The following is a 25434-nucleotide window of genomic DNA, read 5'->3' as shown; positions in this document are numbered from 1 at the left end:
AGACAGGTTCAGTGCCTTGCTTGAGGTTGCACAGGTATCTGGGTCACAACAAGGGATTTCTAATTGAGATCTCTAATTGAGATAAAAAATCCTCACAGCCACACACAGTGCTAGGCATTGAATAACTCTCTGTTGGATAAATAGCAATTTGCTCTAAACTAAGGTAAGATCCGGAGAAGGCAATGGCACCCCACTCCAGTACTCTTGCCTGGAAAATCCCATGGATGGAGGAGCCTGGTGGGCTGCAGTCCATGGGGTCGCACAGAGTCGGAAACGACTGAGCGACTTCCCTTTCACTTTTCACTTTCATGCGTTGGAGAAGGAAATGGCAACCCACTCCAGTGTTCTTGCCTGGAGAATCCCAGGGACGGGGGAGCCTGGTGGGCTTCCGTCTATGGGGTCGCACAGAGTCGGACACGACGGAAGCGACTTAGCAGCAGCAGCAGCAGCAGCAGCAAGGTAAGGTCTAGGAGGGCAGGCATGGTCTGGCTGTCTCTAGGTTGGTTCTAGGGGGTGGATTGTCCTCAATAAACATTACTTGAACAGCTGCTTCTTAGTGACAGAGCTGAAGCTCTTGTTTTGTGTCTCTAGTTGTGCCTTGCATACAGAGGCCATGAGAATACAACCCTGAAGATGACTGTGTCCTTCACAATTGGCCTTCAAAACCCTGTTAAGAACATCACGTGTGACTGGAGTCTCCTGGGGACCAGTCCTAAGTAGGTACCCACAGGTAGCTTGTCTGTGGGCAGGTGTGGTGGGAATTCTGCCAGATGGTATGGCTAACTATCCTGGGGACAGTGATTCATGGGAGGTATTGTCTGATAGTGGGGTCTCGGACAATAATTTCAGCTCTGAACATGTTTTATTTGGCAAAGAAGTTTGATTTAAGAGCAGTTAGTCGTTACATATATAAGGAGTCTGACATTTCTCATAGGCATAGAGTCAAAGACCATCATATGTGGAAGAGATTTTATGGAACATTCCTTGACATTACAGATGAGAAAAATCGGGGCCCAGAGAATGTGTGATTCACTGACATTCATTCAGCAAGTGAACAAAGATGCTGGAATATGATTCAGGCATTTTGATCCCTTGATTCAGCACTCTTTCCACATCTCTCAGGGGTTTTGTAAGTGGTTTTAAACCTAAGTGAGTCTTAGGTTTTAGAGACCACTAATCATCTCTGTGGTTAGAGCCTAACATGTGATCTGCTTAAGACACACAATTGTATTGTAATTTGAAAGTACTGCTGACATTGTTATGAATGGATGGTGGACTTAAACATGACTCACTGGTGTTGTGTCCCAGCCAAGTTGAACCCATTTTGGGTGGGATGCTGGTACCATGGCAACCAGGACTGTGTGGTCTCCCAGCTGCATGGTCTTCGGGCCCAGGTTGGGGAACTGGGGCTCTCAGGTGAGAGGACAGTGGTGCTCACGGGAGGCCCGTGTCTGCTCTGTGCTTGTGTTCAGCTGGCAGTTCACCTGCACCGACCTCTGGAAGATGTGTGTGCATCACGCCTCGCATCTCCAGCTGCCTCCTGCAAATTCCCCAGTGCTGGTTCATCAGATTGACCTCCTCCCTCTGTCTCCAGAGATGGGCATGTTCTATGTGGATGAGATTATTATTGCAGACACAAACCTAACAGGTGATTATCAGATCTACTCTCCTCTATGAACTATCCATCAGATAGGGTCCTCAGGCTTTTCTGGAGGGGCTGCTTCTCTTTTAATGGAGAGAGAACAGATGATTCTCCATCTTTCCGCCTCGATCCCAGGGAGAAGATGAAGTCGTGATTGTGTGTCTTTGGCTTTTATATCCCTCTAGCAAGTTCCTTCTGTTTTCTGTTATTTACCCCAATGTTTGCTCTTGCTTTGGGTGCCTGTCATCTTATCCCAATTTTACCACTTTCTGGCTGAGAGGCCTTGGTTTTCTCATCTATAAAATGGCATAATGAGGCCTCTACCCCATGGGATTACTGTGAAGATTAACTGAAGTGTGATGTAAAGCACTCATCATGGGTCCTGACTGTAGTAGGTGCTCAGTAAATATGATCAGTTATTACTACTATTATCATTACTATTGTCAGGCTGGCAGGATTTCTCCCCCTCCATCTGTTAATATCTGTCATAAAGGTGCTGTGAGGAACAGACCATCATTGGCCCTGAAATGGGCCACAAGTCTGATTTTACAACCCTTAGGGCCAACTTGGTGTTAGAGAGTCATCACATCCTCATGAGAATAGCTTTGTCTTTCTGCCCATCTGATTGCTCCCACGCATCACTCAGAGCTCAGGCCTGGCCCCTTCTGCACAAAGTCCCTTGATCTCAGCTGGCTTTGTTTGTCTTAAGGGCAAGGTGCTCACCAAGGGTTCCCCCGAGGCCACGTGTGACACACATGCCAGGGACAGAAGGCCAGAGGGGTGGTGTGGTTTGCTCCTAGGGCCTCTAGGTTTCCAACTTGTTCACTCTCCCTCTTCCATCAAATCCCTTGTGACTCTGGCTTTCCTGCTTCTCATAGCTTCTCTTTCTCTCTTCAAGGAGAAAAGGATGGAATGGTCATTTGCGTTCTGATTTTCAAGTTGTGCAACTTTTAGTCTTTTACCTGAAAGTTGCAGAGCTAAGGGGCAGGGAACTTGGGGGTGAGGGGTAAGAGAACTCTCTTTCAAGCCCTGAAATTGCATCATTTTTGATGCTCTTCAGAATTCCATCTTTTACCTGTTCCAGTGATTTGAGTGTTTTGGGCATCTGGCATCGCTGACTTCAAATTCCATGTTCTGACACACAGAAAATAATATTCAAATAGTGTGCTGGGATAACTGTCTGAATTCCTTGGTGCCCAAGACTGGCTGGGGCCTTTGGTGACCCCAAATTCTGCACAGATTCCCAGAGGGCTAATGGGATCAATATTTCATACACTTGAACCCACTAACTGGGAAACTCAGGACTAGATAATTGGTATCATTTCCCTTCCTCCTCTCCAAACTCTCAATGCCCAGGATCCCAACTCTTTCTTACGGCCATCACCACTATGCACCCAAATGCTCCAGCATCTGGAGCCATGTAGGGGTGAGGTGGGGAGGGGAGCAGGGAGGCAGAGGGCAGAGATAAGAAAGGCAGGAGGTGGCTTGGGTATAACAATCTGCTTCCCACTTGGTTCAGTCATCCTGCTGGCAACAATTTTTCTATGAGGATTATTTAATAGTAACATAAACGACATACTTGGGCTCCATATTCATATTTAATTGGCTGACATTTATCTGATCAGCTTAATATTTGATTATATTCTCCCACCTAATGTCCTCTATGAAATTTCTTTTTATTTAGTGGTAGCTACCAAATACTTCTCATTTAATTCTCAGAACCCCTAAGATGGCCCTATGATCCCCACTCTATAGATTAAGAAACCAAAGCTAAGAGGGTGCTGAGTGTCTTGCCTCAAATCTTTGGGGATGTGGGGGACATTGAAACCTAGAGATCACTGGCACCAGAGCCATTTTTAATGACTCCATACTCAGTAGAGCAGATGAACTTTTATCGAGCACTGGCTCTGTGCCTGGTGTTGTGCTCAGCACTGGGCCTGCAAGGATGCTGCTTTTCAACTGTTTGCTGTCTCGATGGCACAGACTTGGGAAAGAAACTGCATTTACATGGTGCCTAATAGAAGGGAAAGAGGATATTACGCTGGCCCTTTAAACCTGCCATCTCAGTAAACTCTCCCTGCCAAAATGCAGACTGATGTCTATCATGAGTCCCACTTTAGCAATGAGAAAAGAGTCTTACAGGGGTATGGTGATTAGCCAAATGGTCACCCAGTAGAAGTGGAAAATCAGGATTTGCAAAATGGTCTGTCTTAAATGCTTGCCCTGTGTCTGTACACATGGTGACACCATGCAGTGGATAAAACTCAAGTATCTCTAGGATCTGCCTTGTGTGTTCCGTGTTCCTGAGGGGATCATCTTGCATTGCTGGAGCTGCCGGGACTTGGAGAAGGAAAGGAGGAAGAGAGGGGCAGTGCACACCGCCACAGATGAGCTGTGTGTTTGCACGTGTGTGTGGCGGCAGGGGACCTCCAACGGAACAGGGAATGATGATTGGTTGGCTTGGGGCTTACTGAAGTTTGCTGTGGAATTAGTCATCGTCTTCTTATATCATGACCTTGCATTTTCTTTTGGCAACTGAATTCCTCCCTCTTCCTTTTCTCCTCATGGCAGCAGGTAGGTGGGAATCTCTGTTTTCATGGTGTGCTGAGATGTGAGTGACTCAGACCCTCCAGCAGGGATCATCCACCCAGCAGGTCTTCCATCTTGATTTACTTGATGACGTTTGGCTCCTCGGTCTCCAGTTTCTCAGGCAGACACTGGTACAGCTCGCCCTGGCGGGAATCTGCTAGAATTGCTCTCAGTAGTGGGATCACCTCCCGTCTACAGTGTGACCTCCTGGTTGGCAGGGTGTGGCCTGGAGCTCCCGCTCATCACTGCAAGGTAGGGAACCATCTTTGGTCACCTGTCCCTCCTTAAAATTGCTAACTGGCCTTAGGAGTCACAGCAGTGAGACTTTTTATCAATCAGGAAATTTTACCTGCCTTGCTGCTTACAGCAATAGTTCTCAGTGTTAAGAATGCTGCATCAGACTTACCTGAAGGTTGTGTTAAAACACAAGTTGCTGTGCCCTAACCACACCATCCTAATTCAGTAGGCTTGGTGGCAGGGCCTGATAATTTGCTTTTCTAATGAGTTCCCAGGCAATGCTGATTCTGTTGATCTGGGGGCTAGTTCCTAGTTAATTACTTTACAAGTAGATGTATTTTTATGCTTTTCAGAGGTTCACATTACCACTGTTTTCTTCTTGCTACTCTTCTTCCATTCCATTAATAAGATTAATATATAAATTTTACTAGAATTCTTTGAGGCAAAAGGAAGTACAATTCATAGACAAAGGAACAAAACCAGCCAGTTCTGAAAGCTCACCACCAGATGGCACTAGAGCCACATAAGCGTTGATTCGTCAATAAACCGTCTTGGCCATAGTTTACAAAGCAGTAACTAAGAATCAGGCTCCTCCAAGCTCCTGGAACACATGCATGCTGTAATTCGTCCTTTTAAATGTTCACTAAAACCCGTAGGATGGGGACGACTGAGATGCCTTGTCTTTAAAATTTCTTTTCTCCCCCTGTATCTAACATGTTCTGAAATGAGTTCTCATTACTTACACCGTGCTTGAGACTTTTTATCAATGTTAGAAAGCTTGAATCTATATTCCACATTTCTTGACAATGTTTCACGGTCCTCTGGGTAGAAAAGACAAAAAGTCATCAATAGAATAAAGGAGGGAAAGGCTTTTGGTGATGGAGAGGGAGACGTCAGATGAGCCCCCTGTGATCCTGTGCTCCAAATGCCAAAGTTATTAACTCTGAAATGATGGAGTATAATCTAGGTCCACACTTAGAAAGGTGCTCACAACCTCCCCTTCTGAGTTTTCTCAGGCTCCTTAGCTCCTTCTGGAAGCCTTCAGCCTGAGAAAGTCAGGACAACACAGGATGGCCCCCAACCAGATAAGCCTCAGTCTAACTGTTTCTGTGTGTTTGTGAGTATGCACATCAATACGTAGTACTTAAGTAATATTACTGATCAAAATCACACATGTTCATTGTTGAAAATGTGGAAAGTACAGAAAAGCACATAGAAAAGGTACAAATCACTCATAATCCCTCTGTTCAGAGATACTTTCTTTTAACACGTTGAATCCATGTTCTAAAATACTCTTTTCCCCAAGGCAGTTTTTATATACACACACACATATACATATATACACAAAATACATGTATATGTACTATATATTTATATATATTTGGTGGCTCAGACGATGAAGAATCCGCCTGCAGTGCAAGAGACCTAGGTTCAATCCCTGGGTTGGGAAGATCCCCTGGAGAAGGGAATGGCAACCTACTCCAGTATTCTTACCTGGAGAATTCCAAGGACAGTGGAGTCTGGCAGGCGACTGTCCATGGGGTCACAAAGAATCGGACACAACTGAGTGACTAACACTAATTATATATATTTACTTTTTAAACCTCAAGTTGGTACAACAGATAAGACACTGTATTTGCAACATGTCCTTTTCACCTACTGGTATAAATGGAATATTTCCCCATTTCATTAAGCGTGCTTTTTAATGGCTGAATAGTATTCCACTGCATGGTATGTCATGATTTATTTGACCCACTTATTGTACTGAAAGCAGGATTAGGTATGCAGTGTGCACGCAGGTGCTGGATAAGGACTCTGCTAGATGGAGTGGCCTGTTTCTGCTGGGGATACTGAGCGCAGAGGATCTGTGGATCACGGTGAGCTTTCATCTGACTGTGAAGATACAGTTAGAGAGCACAGGCTTCTCCTTCCACTGTGCATCAGGACCAGAGCAGCGGAGGCTACACTCCTCACTCTTCACTCTGCCTCTGCGTTCTCCCAGGATCAGTAGAGGGGGAGAGTGGAAGACCCTTAGAGACCCCTCATATTCACCTTTCATTTTCTCTGCTGTGGTGGGAGAGGGATTATTTTGGAGCTCATGCTCATGGCCTGGAAACGTGGGAGACTGTGTGGTCCTTGAGATGGAGCTGTGCTCTGTCTGGAGCAGCTACTCGAGGGTCCTTGTGGTTAATGCTTTGTTTCTGACATGTTGCAGCGCTGTGCCCACTGAAGGAGCAGAGGAAGGATCCCGGTTGGTCCAGGTGACAACACAGAGACTGCAGAGGACAAGTCCACCTTTAGGAGGACACTTTCGCATCCAGCTTTCTAACACAGCGATTCCTGGTAAAGGGGCCGTAACGGGTGCAGCATTTCTTGTTGAAGCTTTCCGTGGCATCCCCAGGCAAACAACATCCTGCCGATAGGGTGACAGTCTTAAAGTTAGCATACTTTGTTAATTTTCCAGTGTCTGAGAATGACTTTTCTAAAATTAAAGATCTGGGATATCCTTGTCAATATGATCCCAGTCTTTCAGCTTTACAGATGAGGAAACTGAGTGGATTAGCTTCCTACAGCTGTCATAACAAATTATACAAGCTTGGTGGCTTAAAATGACTGAAATGTATTTTCTTAGAGTTCTGGAGGCCAAAGTGCAAAATCAAGTTGTTGGCAGGGCCACGCTTCCTCCTCAGGCCTAGGGGAGGATCTGTTTTCTGCCTCTGTAGCTGCTGGTGGCTGTTGGCATCCCTCGGTGCAGTGCATCGTCCCAGCCCCTGCCTCCTGGTTACATGGTCTCTTCCTCTGCCGTCTCCAAACTCCCTCTAAGGATAAATAGGACTGCATTTATGACCCACCTGGATAATCTGGGATGATTCCCTCTTCTCAAGATCCTTAATCACATCCTTTGCTCTATGATATAACATCATAGTTTCCAAGAATTAGGGTGTATCTTTTTGAGGGCCACCATTCAGCTCAGTCTACTCAGGCTTGCCCGAAGCTCATACAAATAGCTGAAGCAGGGTCCAGGTATGAACTTGAGTATTTGCTTCTCAAAGAGTTCAGTCTTCTTCTCTAGAATTTCATAGACCAAGATCCATGGTAGCCACCACCTTTCTAAATTAAACTCCCAAGTGATCCCACATGATGTTGAGTGTTTTAGAAACCGTATCCATGGGGTTGCAAAGAGTCAGACACGACTGAGCAACTGATCTGAACTGAGAAACCATATTAAATGTAGAAAGAGCTTTCAACTGCAATGAGAATATAAATGTTTCTAAATCTTCAACTATCAATGTATATACATCTCATCAAGGACAGGGTTAGAAGTGATTTTAATATTTATTTAGTAACAACATAGGGGAAGTTGGGGGCTCAGGAGAATGTAAGAGTGGTTGTCCAAAAGTTGGCAAGTGGTCCAAAAATCTTCTACCCTCCTGAGAAGAAAGATGCTGGACTTGCAAAGAAGTCCATCCTTGGCTGGAGGAATGGAGTTTTTCCTCTAGTAGGACAGCTTAGGAAAAGTAGATGGCCCTGAGGCTATTGGAAACTGTAAGTGTGTGAGTAAGTGCTCTAGAGCTCTGCCACTGTGAAGCCCATTACTGTGCTGTTTCCCTTCTCACAATGAGGGAACTGCAGAGTACCTGTTGAGAGATTTTTTTTTTTCCTGCCATCATCTTCTGTTGCTGATGCTCTTCACATCACTGTCTGCAAAACAACTGGGGGATAAGCCAGCCTTCACCTGGCCATTTGAAATGGCCCTCAAATGATGTATTCATATAGGACAATCTTTTTTTTTTAAAAGATGAGTTTTGTTTGCATTTTGGAAATGCAGTGGTATTTCATTAACACTCCAGGGCAGTGTGGGATTCAAGAGGAAATCTCTTGAGTTGGTCAAGGCAATCTGGGTTTTAATCAAAACCCCTCTCACTTGTTTGGTGAGCTGTTGAATCACATTGGGTTTCATTTTCTTCATTTCTTAAGGAGGCATTAGGTACTCTTGCCTGGAAAATCCCAGGGACGGAGGAGCCTGGTAGGCTGCAGTCCATGGGGCTGCTAGGAGTCGGGCATGGCTGAGTGATTTCACTTGCACTTTTCACTTTCATGCATTGGAGAAGGAAATGGCAACCCACTCCAGTGTTCTTGCCTGGAGAATCCCAGGGATGGGGGAGCCTGGTGGCCTGCCGTCTGTGGGGTTGCACAGAGCGGGACACGACTGAAATGACTTAGCAGCAGCAGCAGCAGGTTATCCAGATGACCCACCTCAAAGGGTTGCTGGAGTAGCTAATGAAATGGAAACTTCAGGTAAAGCATGAAACAGTTTTCAAACACAAGCCCAGAGTGCAGTTATTTCTCTGCATGGATGTGTGATGGGGAAGCAGGTGGTTGGGCTTAAAGGAAATTCTAATAGAGAAACCAGAGTTCAGTGCCAACATTCCTCAGCTTGGTTGGCTCTGTTTTTATAGGTGTCAGCTGCTTTATGCCTTTCCACTCCTTGTGGAAGGTGGCCAACTTTTCCCTATTCACAGGGCCAGCTACACTTTTTTTTTCCCGGGAAAAACTCAGTATTTAATTAGACTTTCAGGACTTACCAGTGTTTGGAATTCACATTTTGAGTTGACAGCTGAGATAGTTTTGTCTGATGTGACTGTGTTCTCTGCTTGAGAGATATGATGCTGGTTAAAGGAATTGTGATATAAAAAGTGAGCATCTACTTATGCTTGCCTTAAAAATTGCGTAACTGGACTGAGGGTTCTCTTGAAGCCACATCTTGAACCTGAGGGTCTCTGCATATGTGAAGGTATTTTAACCTGTATTCTGCTGTCTTGATGATGAGATGCTACAAGGTGGAGTAATTAGTTTCCTGTATTTTCTATATTGCACTTCCCTGGTAGCTCAGCAGTAAAGAATCCTCCTGCAGGAGATGGGGGTTTGATCCCTGGGTTGAGAAGATCTCCTGTTGAAGGAAATGGCAACCCACTCTAAGATTCTTGCTTGGGAAATTCCATGGAAAGAGGGGCCTGACGGGCTACAGTCCATGGGGTTGCGAAAGAGTTGGACACAACTTAGCGACTAAAATAAGAACATTTTCGGTGTCACGACCTTCTCCCACAGGTGTCCCTGTGCACATCTCAGCCAGTCACCTCCAGAAGCTCTTACAAACCAGCGCTGATGACTTCACATCCAGGTACCTCAATGCTAGTGACTTCACTGTGACGGAGGATCTAAAGTCTTGCTATGAACATGTGTGGACCTTCTCCTGGTCCAGCCGGGTTGGGGACTTGCCCAACTTCATCAAGGTATGTATGGCATCCCTTTTGGCTTTATGGACTTGGTGCTCTGAAACAATTTTGTGAAAAAAAAAATCAGAATTATATGAATGAAAACTGTCATGATTTGTGAATTTGTTGGAATACTCAAGTAAAAGAGCTCAATGATCTTTCTGAAAGTTTCAAGGTATGTTTTGTATCTCATATTCCTGATACAGCAATTTAAGTATAATGTTGCCTTTCCTAACATGATGTAGGTAAAGAAATTGTTGGTCAGTGTCCACCATACAATTATTCTACATCTGTTATTGGATCATTTAAGCAGATGTGATTGACTTAGATTATCATGGAGGCAGATGGCAGAGCAGAAGGAAGTTTAGGAACGGATTTGCTGTCTTCGGATAATGACAAAACCAGATGCTCTTGCATATTTAGGGTTTTAAAAAATAATCTAATGATCATCTAGCATTTGGTTTTATGAAGTGAAATCCAAGGTGAAATTTTATTCTTGTTATTTGGTGTTGTGGGTCATCTGGTTTTCAAACAAAATCCTTGGGTGGAGATGGAGGAATGACGGAAGTCATCTCATGGCACTTGTTTCCTGACATCTTATTTTAGTATTTGGATTGTAAACTTGTAAAAAAAGCGCATGGGAACAAAATCTCTTGCAAGACTTGAGAGATTAGCATAGTGTGCATTTTTTGGTAACTCTACTTGCAAATAAATATTCTTCTAGTCTACTGGGGCTTTCATTCACCACTACTTACTGTTAGGCTTCTAGATTTCAAGCCCGGTGTCACTCTATTTTCACTTTCTAGCTATCTGATTATTGTAAATGAATGTGAAAACACCCTTTGTCATTTGTTTCAAGCAAGATTAGACTTCTGTTCCATGGCAGGATTCACCAGAAATGTGACCATCTTAGGTATCTAATGAAAACCTCACCGGAGTGAACCCTGCTGTGACCACACGTGTGGTATATGATGGTGGTGTTTTCCTTGGACCCATATTTGGAGACATGTTGGTCACTGCCAACCAACACACTCAGGTGAGAGCAGATGGGCCCCCCAAAGTGAAGTACTGGTTTCCAGTCTACTGCAGCCCCTCCTGATTTGTGATGTGGGCCAATCCCAAGGGTCAGTGTTCTAATTTGCAAAATAGAGACAGCCCTGGCTGTGCTCTTTCTACTTCCACAGGGTATGGAGAATACTCTGAAAATACAAGTGCTTTGTAAACACAACATCCAGTTGTTATAATTACTGATGCTCTTATGGCACCCAAAATAGAGAATCTCTAGCTACCTACTTTTTATACCTCCTCACAGTGGCCTTGGAAAGTAAATGGGCTGAGTCACCTCCTTTTCTCTTTAAAATGTCTTTTGCACTTTCCCTTCTTATAAGTCATGTGCATTCGAGACAGTTTTAAAATGCAAAATCTGTAAGAATAATATAACCAATACCTGGGTACCCAAACAAGAATTAACAATTGCTAACATTTGATGCATGATCCCTTCCTGCCATAAGCAAACACTATCATAGATGTAGTGTGTACTTAATCCTTATTTTATAGGCAAAGACTGAGAGTCTTACCTTTTTCACCACTTTCATCTACAAGTATTGTAGAGTTCTATTAGATTAACCTTAGTCCCAGTGAGAGGGAAAGATATATAATTTATTCTTAGGGACTTCCCATTCTAGGACAAAAAAGACCCCAACCCAAGTGTCCAAATCCACTCTAATCTTTAGTTATATTGGCATTTACCAGCAAAGATAGGGCTTTTCACAGGCAGTAGGTCCTAAGTTAAAAAATATAAGGTGTTAAAAAGTCCTTGCACAGTTTGAATTTACTTCTATGTGAGAGGGAATTTACTCCAGACTGAGCCTATCTAATTGTAAAAATATTAGGTTTCTGCATATTAACCATCATTTAAAGATAGCCTACCATGTTGAGTCATGCTTTACAACTGAGAGTCTATTATTGGAAAATAGAAGGAAAAAATAAAGAGTAGGTGAATCACTAACACATTTCAGTTTGGGCAAATTTCACATGTCCTTTAGGAATACCCTTGAGCATATGAGATGTGTACATTTTAATGCTCTTGCCTTTTTCTAGGTGGTTGTGCGAGTGAATGACATACCAGCTTATTGTTCAGGTTCCTGTGCCTTCCAATACCTTGAAGGGTCAACTCCCCAGGTCTACTCGGTGTGGTATGCCCTTGGTATGACATGTACTTGACATTGAAATGGGCGTTGAGTTTATTTTTTGATTGGAGTGTAGTTGATTTGCAATGTAATGTTAGTTTCAGGCATATGGCTCAGCGATTCAGTTTTATATGTATATATACCTATAAAGTGAAAGTCAAGTCGCTCAGTTGTGTCTGACTCATTGTGACCCCATGGACTGAAGACCATCAGGCTCTTCAGTCCATGGGATTCTCCAGGCAACAATACTGGAGTGGTTTGCCATTTCCTTCTCCAGGGGATCTTCCAGACCCAGGGATTGAGCCTGTATCTCCTGCATTGCAGGCAGATGCTTTACTGTTTGAGCCACCAGGGAAGCCACACATCCCTATAAAACTATGTGTATATATACGTGTGTATGTGTGTATGCTGTGTGCTCGGTCATGTCTGACTCTTTGTGACCCCATGAACTTTAGTCTGTTAGGCTCCTCTGTCCATGAAATTCTTTAGGCAAGAATACTAGAGTAGGTTGCCATTTCCTGTGTGTATACTTGTTTGCTCAGTTGTGTCCAACTCTTTGTAAGCCCATGGACTATAGGCCACCAGGCTCCTCTGTCCATGGGGATTCTCCAGGCAAGAATACTGCAGTGGGTTGCCATGTTCCGCTCCAGGGGATCTTCCCAACCCAGGGATCAAACCCAGGTATCCCACGTTGCAGGCAAATTCTTTACTCTCTGAGTCACTAGGGAAGCCCTTTTCCAGGTGATCTTCCCAACCCAGGGATCAAGCCCGTGTCTCCTGCATTGGCAGGTGGATTCTTTACCACTGAGCCACCTGGGGAGCCCCATATATATGTGTATTTGTTGTTGTTCAGTTGCTCAGTTGTGGCTGACTCTTTGTGACCCCATGGACTGCAGCACACCGGACTTCCCTGTCTTTCATCATCTCACGGAGTTTGCTCAAACTCATATCCATTCAGTCAGTGGTGCCATCCAACCATCTCATACTCTGTCGTCCCCTTCTCCTACTGCCTTCAGTCTTTCCCAGTATCAGGGTCTTTTTCCAATGAGTCAATTCTTTACATCAGGTGGCCACAGTATTGGAAGTTCAGCTTCAGCATCAGTCCTTCCAATGGATATTCAGAATTGATTTCCTTTAGGATTAACTGGTTTGATCTCCTTGCAGTCAAAGGGACTCTCAAGAGTCTTCTCCAACACCAGAGTTCAAAAGCATCGATTCTTTGATGCTTAGCTTTCTTTATGGTCCAACTCTCACATCCTCACATGACTACTGGAAAAACCATAGCTTTGACTAGACAGACATTTGTTGGCAAAGTGATATCTCTGGCTTTTAATATGCTGTCTAGGTATGTCATAGTTTTTCTTCCAAGGAGCAAGCATCTTTTAATTTCATGGCTGCAGTCACCATCTGCAGTGATTTTGGAGCCCAAGAACATAAAGTCTGTCACTGTGTCCATTGTCTCCCCATCTGTTTGCCATGAAGTGGTGGGACCAGATGCTATGATCTTAGTTTCTTGAATGTTGAGTTTTAAGCCAACATTCAAAAAACAGGTATCCATGTATACACATATGTATTCTTTTTCAGGTTCTTTTCCCTTATAGATATTATAAAATATTGAGTATAGTTCCCTGTACTATGCAGCAGATCCTTGGTGGTTATCCATTTTATGTATAGTAGTATGTAAGTGTTACTCCCAAACTCCTAATTTATCCCTCCCACAACCTTTCCCCTTTGGTGACCATAAATGTGGGTTTATTTCTTGTGCGTGTGTGTGTGTGTGTGTGTGTGCGTGTGCGGGGTGGGGGGTTACTATTTCTGTGTGTGAACTTTAAGATCAGAATGATCTGTTGGAGGGTATGTCCCTGGTGATGGCTGAATAGAAGGTACATCAGCTCATGGGGTGAATGTAGAGTAGCACAACAAAAGGACAACTTTGAGCTAATCTAAATGAAATGGTCATGATTTGAAATGGTAGATTGTTGATGACTTAAAATGTTGCATATTCTTTGTCCCTTGTTTTGAAATATTCTTTAGTTTTTCCCCATTTTTTAACTGGTTAGTGATTTGTCATTACTAGTTTGAGAAAATTTAAGTGGAGGGCTCTAGGCTATTAAAATAAACACAGATTCCAATATAAGTCAGCATTCAGTTCCTTGAATTTTGAGAGGAAGGTGAGAGGGAACGGATATTTGACAGAGTTCTCATAAATGGAGTGATATTGCTGAGAGATGGTTTCTTTCTTCTTTTAAGATGACATGGACCTACTGGTTTATATTACGGGAACTAGTTTCTCTGGTGACTACAAGGCCCTGCAAGTTACAGTGAACAAAACGAGTTGCAACGTTATTTTCTCAAACCAAACAAACGTGGTGTGTCAGACAAGCCTGCTGCCTATTGGATTGCATCAGATCTCGATGTTGGTGAGACCCTCTGGTCTTGCCATCAATGCCAGTGGAGGAGGCCTCTTCCTAAATGTGGAACCCAGACTGGACACTGTGGAGCCTTCCCGAGCTGCAGACATTGGTAATCTGTGGGCAACCACATTGCCTCTGATGCTCTGAGACCTTCGTTCTTGCCAACCTGCAAGAATCTAGTCTCGCCACATAATAAATCCATATCCACTGTGGTTCACAGGTTTTTGTTTTCTGCCATCAGCATTTCTTCTAATGAGTAATGGACGTTTGAGCCCTCAAATGAAGTCACTTGCCACATAAAATGCCATAGTTTGGTTAATGGTGTCAGGCATCACGAGGTCAATCATTAAGTCACTGGGACAATCTGATCAAGGGGAAATGACACTAGCTGGGGATTTGGGACATGTGGTTTTGTTTTCAGCCTGCCAAAGTCAGAAGTGTGACCTTAGATATTTCATATACTCTGTGGGACTTAGTTTCCTTATAACGATGAGGATGGGCCTGGTATCATTTACTGAGCACCTCTTCTAGGCAGTTGCACACCCTAAATGCTAACAGTTGCCTGAAAGATGGAATTATTATCCTCATTTTTCAGATGATATAATAGGGTTCTAAGAGAAGAGTGACCTGCTCAAGGCTTCCTGATGAAAAAAGTGCGAGTGGCTAGGACTTCAGCCTATGAATTTTGAGGGGGACACCGTTCAGGACTCCTCTTTCTGGTATTGAACCTAGGGCTGGGGGGAGCCAGTATGTGGCTTGAACCCCTTAGTCCCCTGGAAGGGTCCCTGAGCCTGTGACATTCCCCTATTCTTCTGTGTCACCTGTGAGGGTCTTGACTTGATTGCTTCTCTTCCCTTCCCACCCGACTAGGTATAGATCTTTCTTACAGCCTTGGTTGTAAGAAGAGCCTTTCTGTCAGCCTTCAGGTTGTTAGCAGTGAGCTCTGCTCCACATGTAGGTGTATCTTTGATGTTTGTGTATCCTTCTACTCTGCTGTCCTGATCTCTCCAGATAGAGCTGTTTTATAAGATATTTTAAATGTCCAGCCGAAGATCCCTTTACTTTTATTATTGGAATTTTGTTATTGGCATGTATTTTTCATTGAATTTTAAAATCAGCTCGTTTAATTTAAATTAAAAAAAAATTTTTTTGTATTTTTATCATAATTGCACTGGTGCTTTAGTTTAACCCAGAAAGATATGCCACCTTATGATGTTCACTTTCTGTACATTTACTTTAGTTTTCTTATTTAGGTTTTAACCCATCTGTTAGATTCATCAACAGCATTTCAAAGCTTTCTTCAAGTTTCTTCATATTCTTGAATTGCTCTTGTCAAGATTGTTTCCAGATATTGTATCTTTTATGTTGCTATTGTATGTTGGCTCTTCTTCAGTGTTAGTCTTTAACTTAGAAGTCTATTATGGTCGTGCTCTGAGTCTTCAGGGCATGTTTATATCTTTAACTTCAGGGTAATATTCCATTCAGTCACGTGATACTGAAAGGTCTCCGTCAGGCTGTACGTTTCCTTTCTCACCCCGACACATGTGCCATCTCCCCACTCTCGTGTGTCTCTATTTGGTGGCTTTACTGCCTCTCCTGTATCCCTTTCTGGAGAGATGGCAGACCAGAGTCATTGCTCATCCACGAGAGATGGGCTACCTGTCCATCAGATGGATCAAGGGCTGCCCTCCAGGTGGGATATCAGTGTGACTGGTGCCATCGCTCCTCTTGTTGACATTATGATTGCTATAGTTGATCCTCAGTGGTCAGTGCAGAAGTCCTGATGACACCAGGTGCTGATGACAGTCACTTCTATATCATCATGGAAACCAGAACCTTGTTGGTGTGGTACCATTATCACAAAGCCAGAAAGGCTAAGGCTGTCATTTAAAGATGAGGGAATGGAAATTCGCTGGTGATCTGGTGGTTAGGACTCTGCACTTTTGCTGCAGAGAGCATAGATTTAGTCCCTGGTTGGGGAACTTAAGACCTGCAAGCCATGCAGTGTGGCCACAAATTAAAAAAAAAAAGAAGAAGATGAAGGAGATGAGACCAGTGAACTCAGGGACAATAGTGCAAATGACCTGCTGTAAGTGGCAGAGCAGTCTGTGGCCCTGACTCTGGGACCCTGTTCTTTCTACCATTTTATTCTTCCTCTCTTACACTCTTTTCTTGGGAAAAGAATTTAAGTTTTATAGAATTGACAAGGATGATATTTAAAAATCTTGAGCAGAAAGAGTTTTCGGAAACCATTTACTTTATTTCTCCTTTCCATGACTGTGTTGTATCCCTATGTTTTATTCTTGAATATCTCCTTTTCACTGCCCTCTATTTACTTTATTTCTCCTTTCCATGACTGTGTTGTATCCCTATGTTTTATTCTTGAATATCTCCTTTTCTCTGCCCTCTAGTCACTGTATCTCCCACCTTATTTAGCAGTTTATATCTTTAACTCCAGTCTCTTTCTGCATGTTGAATGTGCCTTGTGTTTTAACTACGCAGCTTCATATTTTTATTTCACCTATTTCTCTTATGGGTTGTCTACTAGCACAGCTGTGTGTCCCATCTGAAAGTGTTGCTTTTTTACAGGAGGTCTCTGGGCCACCATCCGAGGGTCTGGTTTGGATAATGTTAACCTGGTGTTATTTGGATCCCAGTCTTGTGTCATTAATGTCACTACAAGCAACTCACGAAGAATTCAGTGCAAAGTTCCATCCAAAGTAAGTGGAATCTTTGGGCATCTCCTTTCTGGGTAGATGACCATTATTAATGTGTAGTTAATTAGGGGGAAGGCAATGGCACCCCACTCCAGTACTCTTGCCTGGAAAATCCTATGGATGGAGGAGCCTGGTAGGCTTCAGTCCGTGGGGTCGCTAAGAGTTGGACACGACTGAGCGACTTCGCTTTCACTTTTCACTTTCATGCATTGGAGAAGGAAATGGCAACCCACTCCAGTATTCTTGCCTGGAGAATCCCAGGGATGGGGGAGCCTGGTGGGCTGCCATCTATTGGGTTGCACAAAGTCGGACATGACTGAAGCGACTTAGCAGCAGCAGCAGCAGTAGTAATAGCAGCAGTTAATTATGTGTAAGGTTCTCAGTGGATCATTTCTTAGAACTAAGTTGACTGACATGATCGTCTCATCATGAGAGCGTGCTTACTTATATTGCTTACACGGACACACTTTTGCTATGAAGTGGGAAGCTGACCCCACCAATGTTGCTTGTAATTAGCATCAGTTAATATCTTTTAAAAGAAAATGACCAGACTGTCCCAGTCCACACTCTTAATGAATATTAGTGCCACTGAGTAAATATATTAATTTAGTGTACATTCTGAGTGTTGGTTTGCAAGACATATATCTTATAATTTTACTTCTTTTTCAAGCAAACAACTTAGTTTTCATAAGCAATTTTGTTTTCTGGCATGGATGGGACTGGTGAAACTTGGAATATTCTAGAATGTCTGCATGTATGCATGCTAAGTCACTTCAGTCATGTCTGACTCTTTGCAACCCTATGGATTATAGCCCACCAGGCTCCTCTGTCTACGGGATTCTCCTGGCAAAAGTACTGGAGTGGGTTGCCATGCCCTCCCCCAGGGCATCTATCTGACCCAGGGATTGAACCTGGGTCTCCTGTTTGGCAGGCAGCTTCTCTACGACTAGTGCCACCTGGGAAGCCCTTCTTTTCTCCAGGGGACCTTCCCAACCCTGGGATTGAATGCAAGTCTCTTGCATTATAGCCTGATTCTTTACTGTCTGAGCCACTACTCAGTCGTGGAATGTCTGGTTCCTGTGAAATAAATAGCTTAGTTAATCCTAGTTACTCCCTGCTGCTCCCCTGTTCCCTTAGAAGCAAGTCCCTTAGCTTTCTCATCCCTCTTCAGTTGGTTCTGTTTCATAGATGGCACAAGAGGTTTGGGTCCAGGCCCTTGCCTAGTGCTGTGGGAGAGAGTCATGCTCGCAGCTGAGCTTGAACCTCCTATTCAGAGTTCACTTCAGTGCCATCAACATTCCTAGCACACCCATGATCCCCAAAGAAGGCTGTTTGCCAAACAATAAAGATCTCTGAAAGAAGAGAAAGTTCAGAATAATCTTTGGTCTCATATTTTTAATCTCATCCAGTTATTCAAATATTATGAAATATTAGCTTTTATATATAAACTGCATGCAGTTCTAACATATGTTTGTATTGTGATTCATTTCCTGTTATTGGACATTTAAATAATTTCCAAAGTTTCCCATATTTATTGTGTACTCACCATGTGCCAATATAAAAACACAGACATATAAAGCTTTTGACACAGGTATCTGGTTGTCTGAAACTCTTTTTAAATTAATACTCTCATCGTCACACGGGTGCCTGCTTTCTGATCCCTTGGCCAACATTGTCAGCACTTTAGTATGTATTGACCATTTTAATGGGTAAAATTTTTACTGATTGAATTTCTTTCACCAGAGAGTATAAATATTAGGAAAATCAACTTTTAAATTTGAACCAAGCAATGCATGCAAAGTTCAAAAGAAAATGATAAAACAATCGCACTCTCTCCTTCCTCACTTCCCCATTCTTCAAGTCCCCATTTCTGAAACAACTACTTTCAATTCTTTTGATTATAGTTACAGAAGCATTTTATGGTGAAATCAATAAACCATATTTACATTATTAAACTATTTAAATGATAATGGTAGGCAATATGTATTTTTTATAGTTTGTTTTTTCTTAGAGTTTTTTTTTTACATGTCTTCCTTGTAATAAAAATACTCTGTATTTAAAAAAATTCTTTGTATCAGTTGCTCTTTTTCTTGATGCTTTCTCTTCTGCTTCAATTTAACTTGGTGATTTCCAGATTTATTTTACAGGTTTCATCCTAGTGTTTCCCTTGATTGCTCTCCTGAATAGATTCACTGTTTCTTGGAATTTCTTTCTCCTTTTTTGGTTATTGTTTATTTTTTGAGGTCATGTCTGTAAGAAATAGTCCAAGACAGAAAATGTGGGCGGGAAGTTCTCTGAGTACTTAAATGTCTGAAAGTATGCTCATACTTGATGGATAGTTTAGCAAGATATAGAGGTTTATTTGAAATTGCTCTTTTTTTTTTCAGAACCAGTTGATGTGTTAATTGCAAATCACTCTTATTTACTCTTTAATCTGTTAGATACTGCACTTACCTTACCTGTTCTAAGTATTAGTCACTGTGTGTGTGACAGAAAGAGAGAGAGACTTGAAAGTAGCAATTATATTCTTTAAAAACAATTTTCTTGAAGTTAATCTTTTAAACTAGTTCTATATGGACTTCACTCACGTCAGTCTTTTTTACAGTTTTGATTTTTAAAATTAATTTTCAGGGGGAAGATGGACCTACTGTGAATGTGACTGTTATCTTGGGGGGCCATCCTGTGGTTCTTGCCATGGCATTTACATATGTCTCCTCTTTAAATCCAGTAATCGTGTCTCTCAGCAGAAATGGAAGCAGCATAGCAGGTAAAATACCTCATCCTGGAGGATATTTTCATTTTAGACCACTGAGCCTATAAGAAAGGCAAACAATGGCCTTATTAATTTTTAATGAATGTAGTATTATATTTTGGATGGAAGTTATTTTTCTGAAAACCTGGAGACTGATTTTCTCATCTTCGTGTGCTCAGTTGCTAAGTTCTCTCTGACTCTTTGTAACCCCATGGACTGTAGCCCACCAGGCTCCTCTGTCCATGGGATTTTCAAAGCAAGAATACTGGAGTGGGTTGCCATTTTCTCCTCTTGGGGATCTTCCTGGCTCAGGGAATTGAACCCACATCTCCTGCACTGGCAGGCAGATTCTTACCACTGAGCCACTTGGGAAGCTCTTTCCATCTTAGCCATCATTAAATAAATCTCCTTATATATATTTTTCTCTCTGTAAAATTGAGAACCATTTCTATCTTGAAAATGGGAATTCAGTGGTAAAAATTCAGTAAATGTTTATTGCACCTATCATGTGCCAATAATAATAGCACAGACATATAATCAGAATTCATCTTTGTCATTAATTGATAGAATTATTAGCCTCAGTTTACAGATTAGGAAACTAAGGGACAGAGAGAATAAGTAACTTGTCTAAGATGTTACTTGTAGTAAGTACTAGAGCAGGGATTTGAACTCAAGCAGCCTGGTTGCAGATTCCAAGCATCCAGCCACTTATAGTTTACTATAAAATGGCATTTGGGGCAGCAGTTCCTATTATAGCAATTATTTGATATGATTAGAGAATAGTATATTCTGATGAACTTTTTCCTTGAGAGACATGTATAGAAAAAATGAATTCTTTAACATTCCAACTGCATTAAATGACTTAATCTTTGATGATTTAGATGATACAACAGGATGGAATTATGACAATTTATTATCATGTCTGGATAGATTTGGAAAAGTAGCGGGTAACATGGTGTTTTGGTTAATTGGATGCCAGACGACAGAGTTTATGGCAGACATGTCTAAGGGTTTATTATACAAGACCATCAAATTTCCCAAAGAAACAGCCTGGACTCCATCCTTCTGGTACTATTTTCATTTTCCATTGCTCAAGAGTACATAAATAAAGGGAGGTGTCCTTTAGCTTCTCAATATTATTCAGCTCAGATAGTGCAGAAGAAGAATTTGCTGCCTGAGGCGACCAAAGTGTGTAAAATTCCTTAGTGGTATAGATTCTTCCCAACAAAGTAGAAAAGGGAGGAGGGAGCCCTGTGTTCTATTCAGATTTCAGTGATTTTGGCTTTTAATAAAATTCCCCACCTATAATGAAAAGAATAAATGCATTGCATCAGTGCCTCAAAGGCATCTCATATTAGCTTGACAGTTGACCAAGAGCCCAAGGAGTTCATGTTATTGATATATACAACATGATGCATTATTTGCAGGATTTCCACTTGCATTGAGATCTTTCTACAGGCAGAATAAAGAAGAACATGTTATAAAACCCCAAGTGAGGAGTACCCTATTGGGAAAGTCTGTTTCGAAAGTTGGAGGGTATTAATACATATCTCCATCAAGAAGATGCTGATGCTGATGATAACAACAGAGTCAAGAAGAAATCAGAGAAAGAGGAAGAGGAGCAGGGGAAGGAGGAGGAAGAGTTTGATGTGAGGGACTGTTAGTGTAGTTTTTGTCATCAGCGCTAGATTTGAATGAATCCCAACTTAACCACTCCCTGGGCAAATTACTTAAGTTTTTTTTTTTTTTTTTTTTTTTTAGTGAAAAAGGCGCTGACATGTTTATTTTTAATATTTATTTGTTTCTTAGTTGTGGCACTCAGGATCCTTGATCTTGTTATGGCATGAGAACTCTTAGTTGCAACAAGCAGGATCTAGTTCCCTGACCAGGGATTAAACCTAGGCTGCCTGCATTGGGAGCATGGAGTCTTAGCCATTGGACCACTCCTTGAACTCTATTTTTAGTGTCTCCAGTTATTAGGTGGGAATAATCATTTCAAGGCGATTGGGAAAAATGGAGATAAAGTAGGTAACAGTACCTAGCCCACCCAGGAACTAACATGGAGTAAGCACTCGATAAATGCTTTGTTGAAGTGAACACTGTCATTCTGCCAGATACTGAATGTGGAATAAATGGGTCAAAGATGACCTCTGTACACTGGCCCCATGTGACTTGCTCCTTTAAGCAGGCTGGGATCCATCAGCTGAAAACTCCGCCAATGCCAAATTCAAATTCTTTCACCCCCAGTTGTTTGAAAGAAAGAAAGAAAGAGAAGTCACTCAGTTGTGTCCGACTCTTTGTGATACCATGGACTGTAGCCTACCAGGCTACTCTGTTCATGGAATTTTCCATGCAAGAGTATTGGAGTGGGTTGCCATTTCCTTCTCCAGGGGATCTTCCCAACCCTGGGATGGAACCCAGGTCTCCCGCATTGTAGGCAGACACTTTACCATCTGAGCTACCAGGGAAGCACCGCCCCCCCGCCCCGCTCACAAGCATATTTATTTAACCTTTTAGAGCCTATCTGCTTTACACACCCTACAAAAACACATTTAACATGTTACAGCCATAGATCAGATCAACCTGGGGGACTCAGAGCCATTACCACCCTGCAAAGCTCTCTGACCCAGAAACTACCCACGGGGATGCTGAGTGACTCATTATGTGAGGGACATAGAAGCTGCCTCTCTGATCTCTTTCTCCCCTGGAGTTCTTTGCCCTTCTCCTCTTCTGGGTGGCAGTCTCTGACTGATGCTTCTGGAAGGTCTCCAGCTGGCAGATTTCCCCACCTATGGAACCTGTCAAAGCACCATCTCTATAAATCTTGTTCTGTGCTACGGCCACCTTGTGATCATGTCTTCTCAGTCAACCCTGAAATTTTTGTACTCACTACCCTGAGGCTTCAGACCTGATAGTATAAATGAGGTTGGGAAGACAGGAAGAAGTAAAGAGGATACGGAACAGAGAAGAAAATGAAGTTAGCTTTCTTCGTCTTCAGCCACAGAACCATCTTTAACTTGGCCTCTTTCCATACGATCCTTAACTGTATCCACATGTACCTAGAATTCCAGGAAGTCACCCCTTCTCTTTCCTTCTCTCCAAGTCACTGGGTGATTAACTGAGAAATTGCTACAAAAGGCAAAGCTTTGGGTAAAACTGAAGTTTTTAGAATCAAATTGTAAATCCTTGACTCTCTATCAGTCCCTATTGGGATTTATCTTTCAAATTGAATTCCAGGCACCGTCTTGCCCACAGGGCCTTTCTTGATATTCAGACAGTGGCTCTGATTTGAACAATGCCATGCCTAATTTCTGCCTCTTTATGGCTTGTCTTGTTCTGAAGCTTTTTCGGCACCTATTTTTATTAACTTTGGAGGTTCTTTGAGGGCAAGGACCACATTTAACTTATTTTGTGCCTCTGTGGCATATTCTTCTTTATACTCAAGAAATATTTGAGATAAAATGAAGTGTATTCATTTTATTCATGTACAATGAACGCTCATAGTATACATGGCATTTTAGTAGCGTTGCTAATAAACTAAAAAGGCATTGAGATATTTACAAGACTGGGCTCAGGCCCTCACATTTCCATTAATCATCTCTGAGACCTAGACTTCTGAGCCTTGGTTTCCTCAAAAGCAAAATGCTGGTCCTGCTAACTGTCCGAATAATGTTATCGGGACAGTGTGAGGATCAAATGGGACAGTATAGGTGAAAGGACTCCATAATTGTGAATTGTTGTTGTTCAGTCACTCAGTTGTGTCCGACTCTTTGCAACCCCATGGACCGCAGCATGTCAGGCTTCCCTGTGAATGACTGAATGCATATATAGCATTGCTATGGGGCTCAGTGCATACTGGAGACAGAGTTTTAGATTTTCATCTTCAGAGAAGTGGAGGCTAAAAAAGAGGTCACGAGGTGTTACTTCCTGGTGGTTATGCAGACCATCATAACTACTTGATTTGCCTTGACACTGAGATGAACTAGTGCTTCTTGAGTATAATCGTTCTGACCATTTTGCTTTCTGTGCCCTTGAGGTTATAGGCTGTAGCTCCATTAAAAGAGTTGTAAGTTTCATGAAAAAAAATTAGGTTGACATTAAAACTCTTGATTAGAGTATTATGCACAGTGCTGACCACGTGTTTAATCCGGAAAGATAGTTTTAGAATTGAATACGTGACTGAAGCACTAATCCACTTCACAGGGGCTAATGGATTTTCTTCAACACAGGAGGTGAGATCCTTTCCATTGGAATGCGCTGCCAGTGAACCACACAGATCTGGATGCTGAAGTCCGCATTGGGGACACCAGGGCTTGGGTCCTAGCGCAGACAGCTCAGGGCCTGGAGGTGGTGCTCCCCCCGCTGCCTGCTGGGCTCCATGGAATCTCAGTCTCCATCAATGGAGTCCACATTCATGCACAAGGGTGAGGTGGACTCCTGCCATTCATTACAGCTCTCCTGATGGTCTAATGATTCAGTTGAAGAATTCTAGCTTTGAGTTAGGTCATTATTTTTTTCTTCTTCCTCTGAAGTTAAGAGATAAACTCATGAGAATCCTAAAATTTGAACAAATCTTAGAGATCCTACAGGACAGTTTACTCTCAAGTCCAATTTTTGGCTTACCTGTTGGGGAAAGGAGAACTTTCTGGAGCTAAGATGTCATGTCTCTTGGTTGGGCTGGGGTGGGGTGGGCACCTCTATGTCAGGAGAAAGAATCTGTGCTTAATAAGAGACTGATTTCACTAAGACTTTAATTAGACTGTAACTTGGTCTTTGAATAAATGCTGTCAATTACTGCACAAGCTGCTGTCGGTCCTCTTCGCCCTGAAGTCCCTCTGCCCAGCATTTCTCCGAAAGTTCCCTTGCTTCATTCAGAAAGTAGCTAAACTCAGGGAGACTGATGTGGCCCACCTGATGTCCATGCAGAAAAACGTCCCCCACAGATTCTTTTCTACACTATTTCCCTCTTTCTCTGGTGGGCAGTGCTGGTCTCATATGCTTTCCATCACAGCCCCCTTTCTCTTTTCTTCTCTAACATACACATCTCTGCTGTTTTGTGCCTTCTTTTCTCTTCTCCTGACTTTCAGTTATTTCATGACCATCTCCTCATTTGATGTAGGGTGGATCTTCACATCCAGTACATCACAGAAGTCTTCAGCATCCAGCCTTGCTGTGGGTCCCTTGTGGGTGAGTGGCTCTGACCTGACTGGTTTCATTTATTCTGCAAGTCTACTCCCTGGGTATTCAGATTTTGTTCCTGGATTAATTAACTAGTGAGACCAGAGATGGGGCTTCAAGGAGAAGCCCTTTTCCCTGCCCTGGGAACTGAGTAGTGTACTTTGGAGAGTGTGAAACTCAGGATTCTTTAGCCCAGTGAGTTCAGAAAATTAAAGAATTTTTATGAAAAAGACATGTGCCTGGTTTTCTTTTTTTTTTAATGGAAAGAGGCTGAAATATCTAAAAAGTGGCACATCTGGAGTACATATCACCAAATCACTTTGCTATATACCAAATGAGCAGAAATGAGCATAATATTGTAGATCAACTACAGTTCAATTGAAAAAAATACAGAAAACAAGTGAAGAGCTTCCTGAGTTAGCCATTTCGATACTGCTTAT

General features: G+C 42.5%; 1 protein-coding gene across 1 annotated transcript in view; it reads left to right on the top strand.

Moving 5' to 3' along the window:
• The window catches only part of PKHD1 (PKHD1 ciliary IPT domain containing fibrocystin/polyductin), a 441675-nt gene that overhangs the window by 40227 nt on the left and 376014 nt on the right, over positions 1–25434 (top strand). Inside the window, 13 exon segments of the mRNA XM_002697311.6 lie at positions 592–716; positions 1473–1648; positions 4345–4483; positions 6684–6811; positions 9578–9762; positions 10658–10780; positions 11845–11950; positions 14184–14456; positions 16937–17067; positions 19696–19831; positions 24046–24066; positions 24069–24240; positions 24936–25003. Of these exon segments, the coding sequence (XP_002697357.3) occupies positions 592–716; positions 1473–1648; positions 4345–4483; positions 6684–6811; positions 9578–9762; positions 10658–10780; positions 11845–11950; positions 14184–14456; positions 16937–17067; positions 19696–19831; positions 24046–24066; positions 24069–24240; positions 24936–25003 (1783 nt within the window).

Source organism: Bos taurus, chromosome 23 (assembly GCF_002263795.3).
Source record: "Bos taurus isolate L1 Dominette 01449 registration number 42190680 breed Hereford chromosome 23, ARS-UCD2.0, whole genome shotgun sequence".
Taxonomy (NCBI): Eukaryota; Metazoa; Chordata; class Mammalia; order Artiodactyla; family Bovidae; genus Bos; species Bos taurus.
The sequence above is the reverse complement of the archived record's forward strand: the minus strand, read 5'-3'. Positions and strand labels throughout refer to the sequence as shown.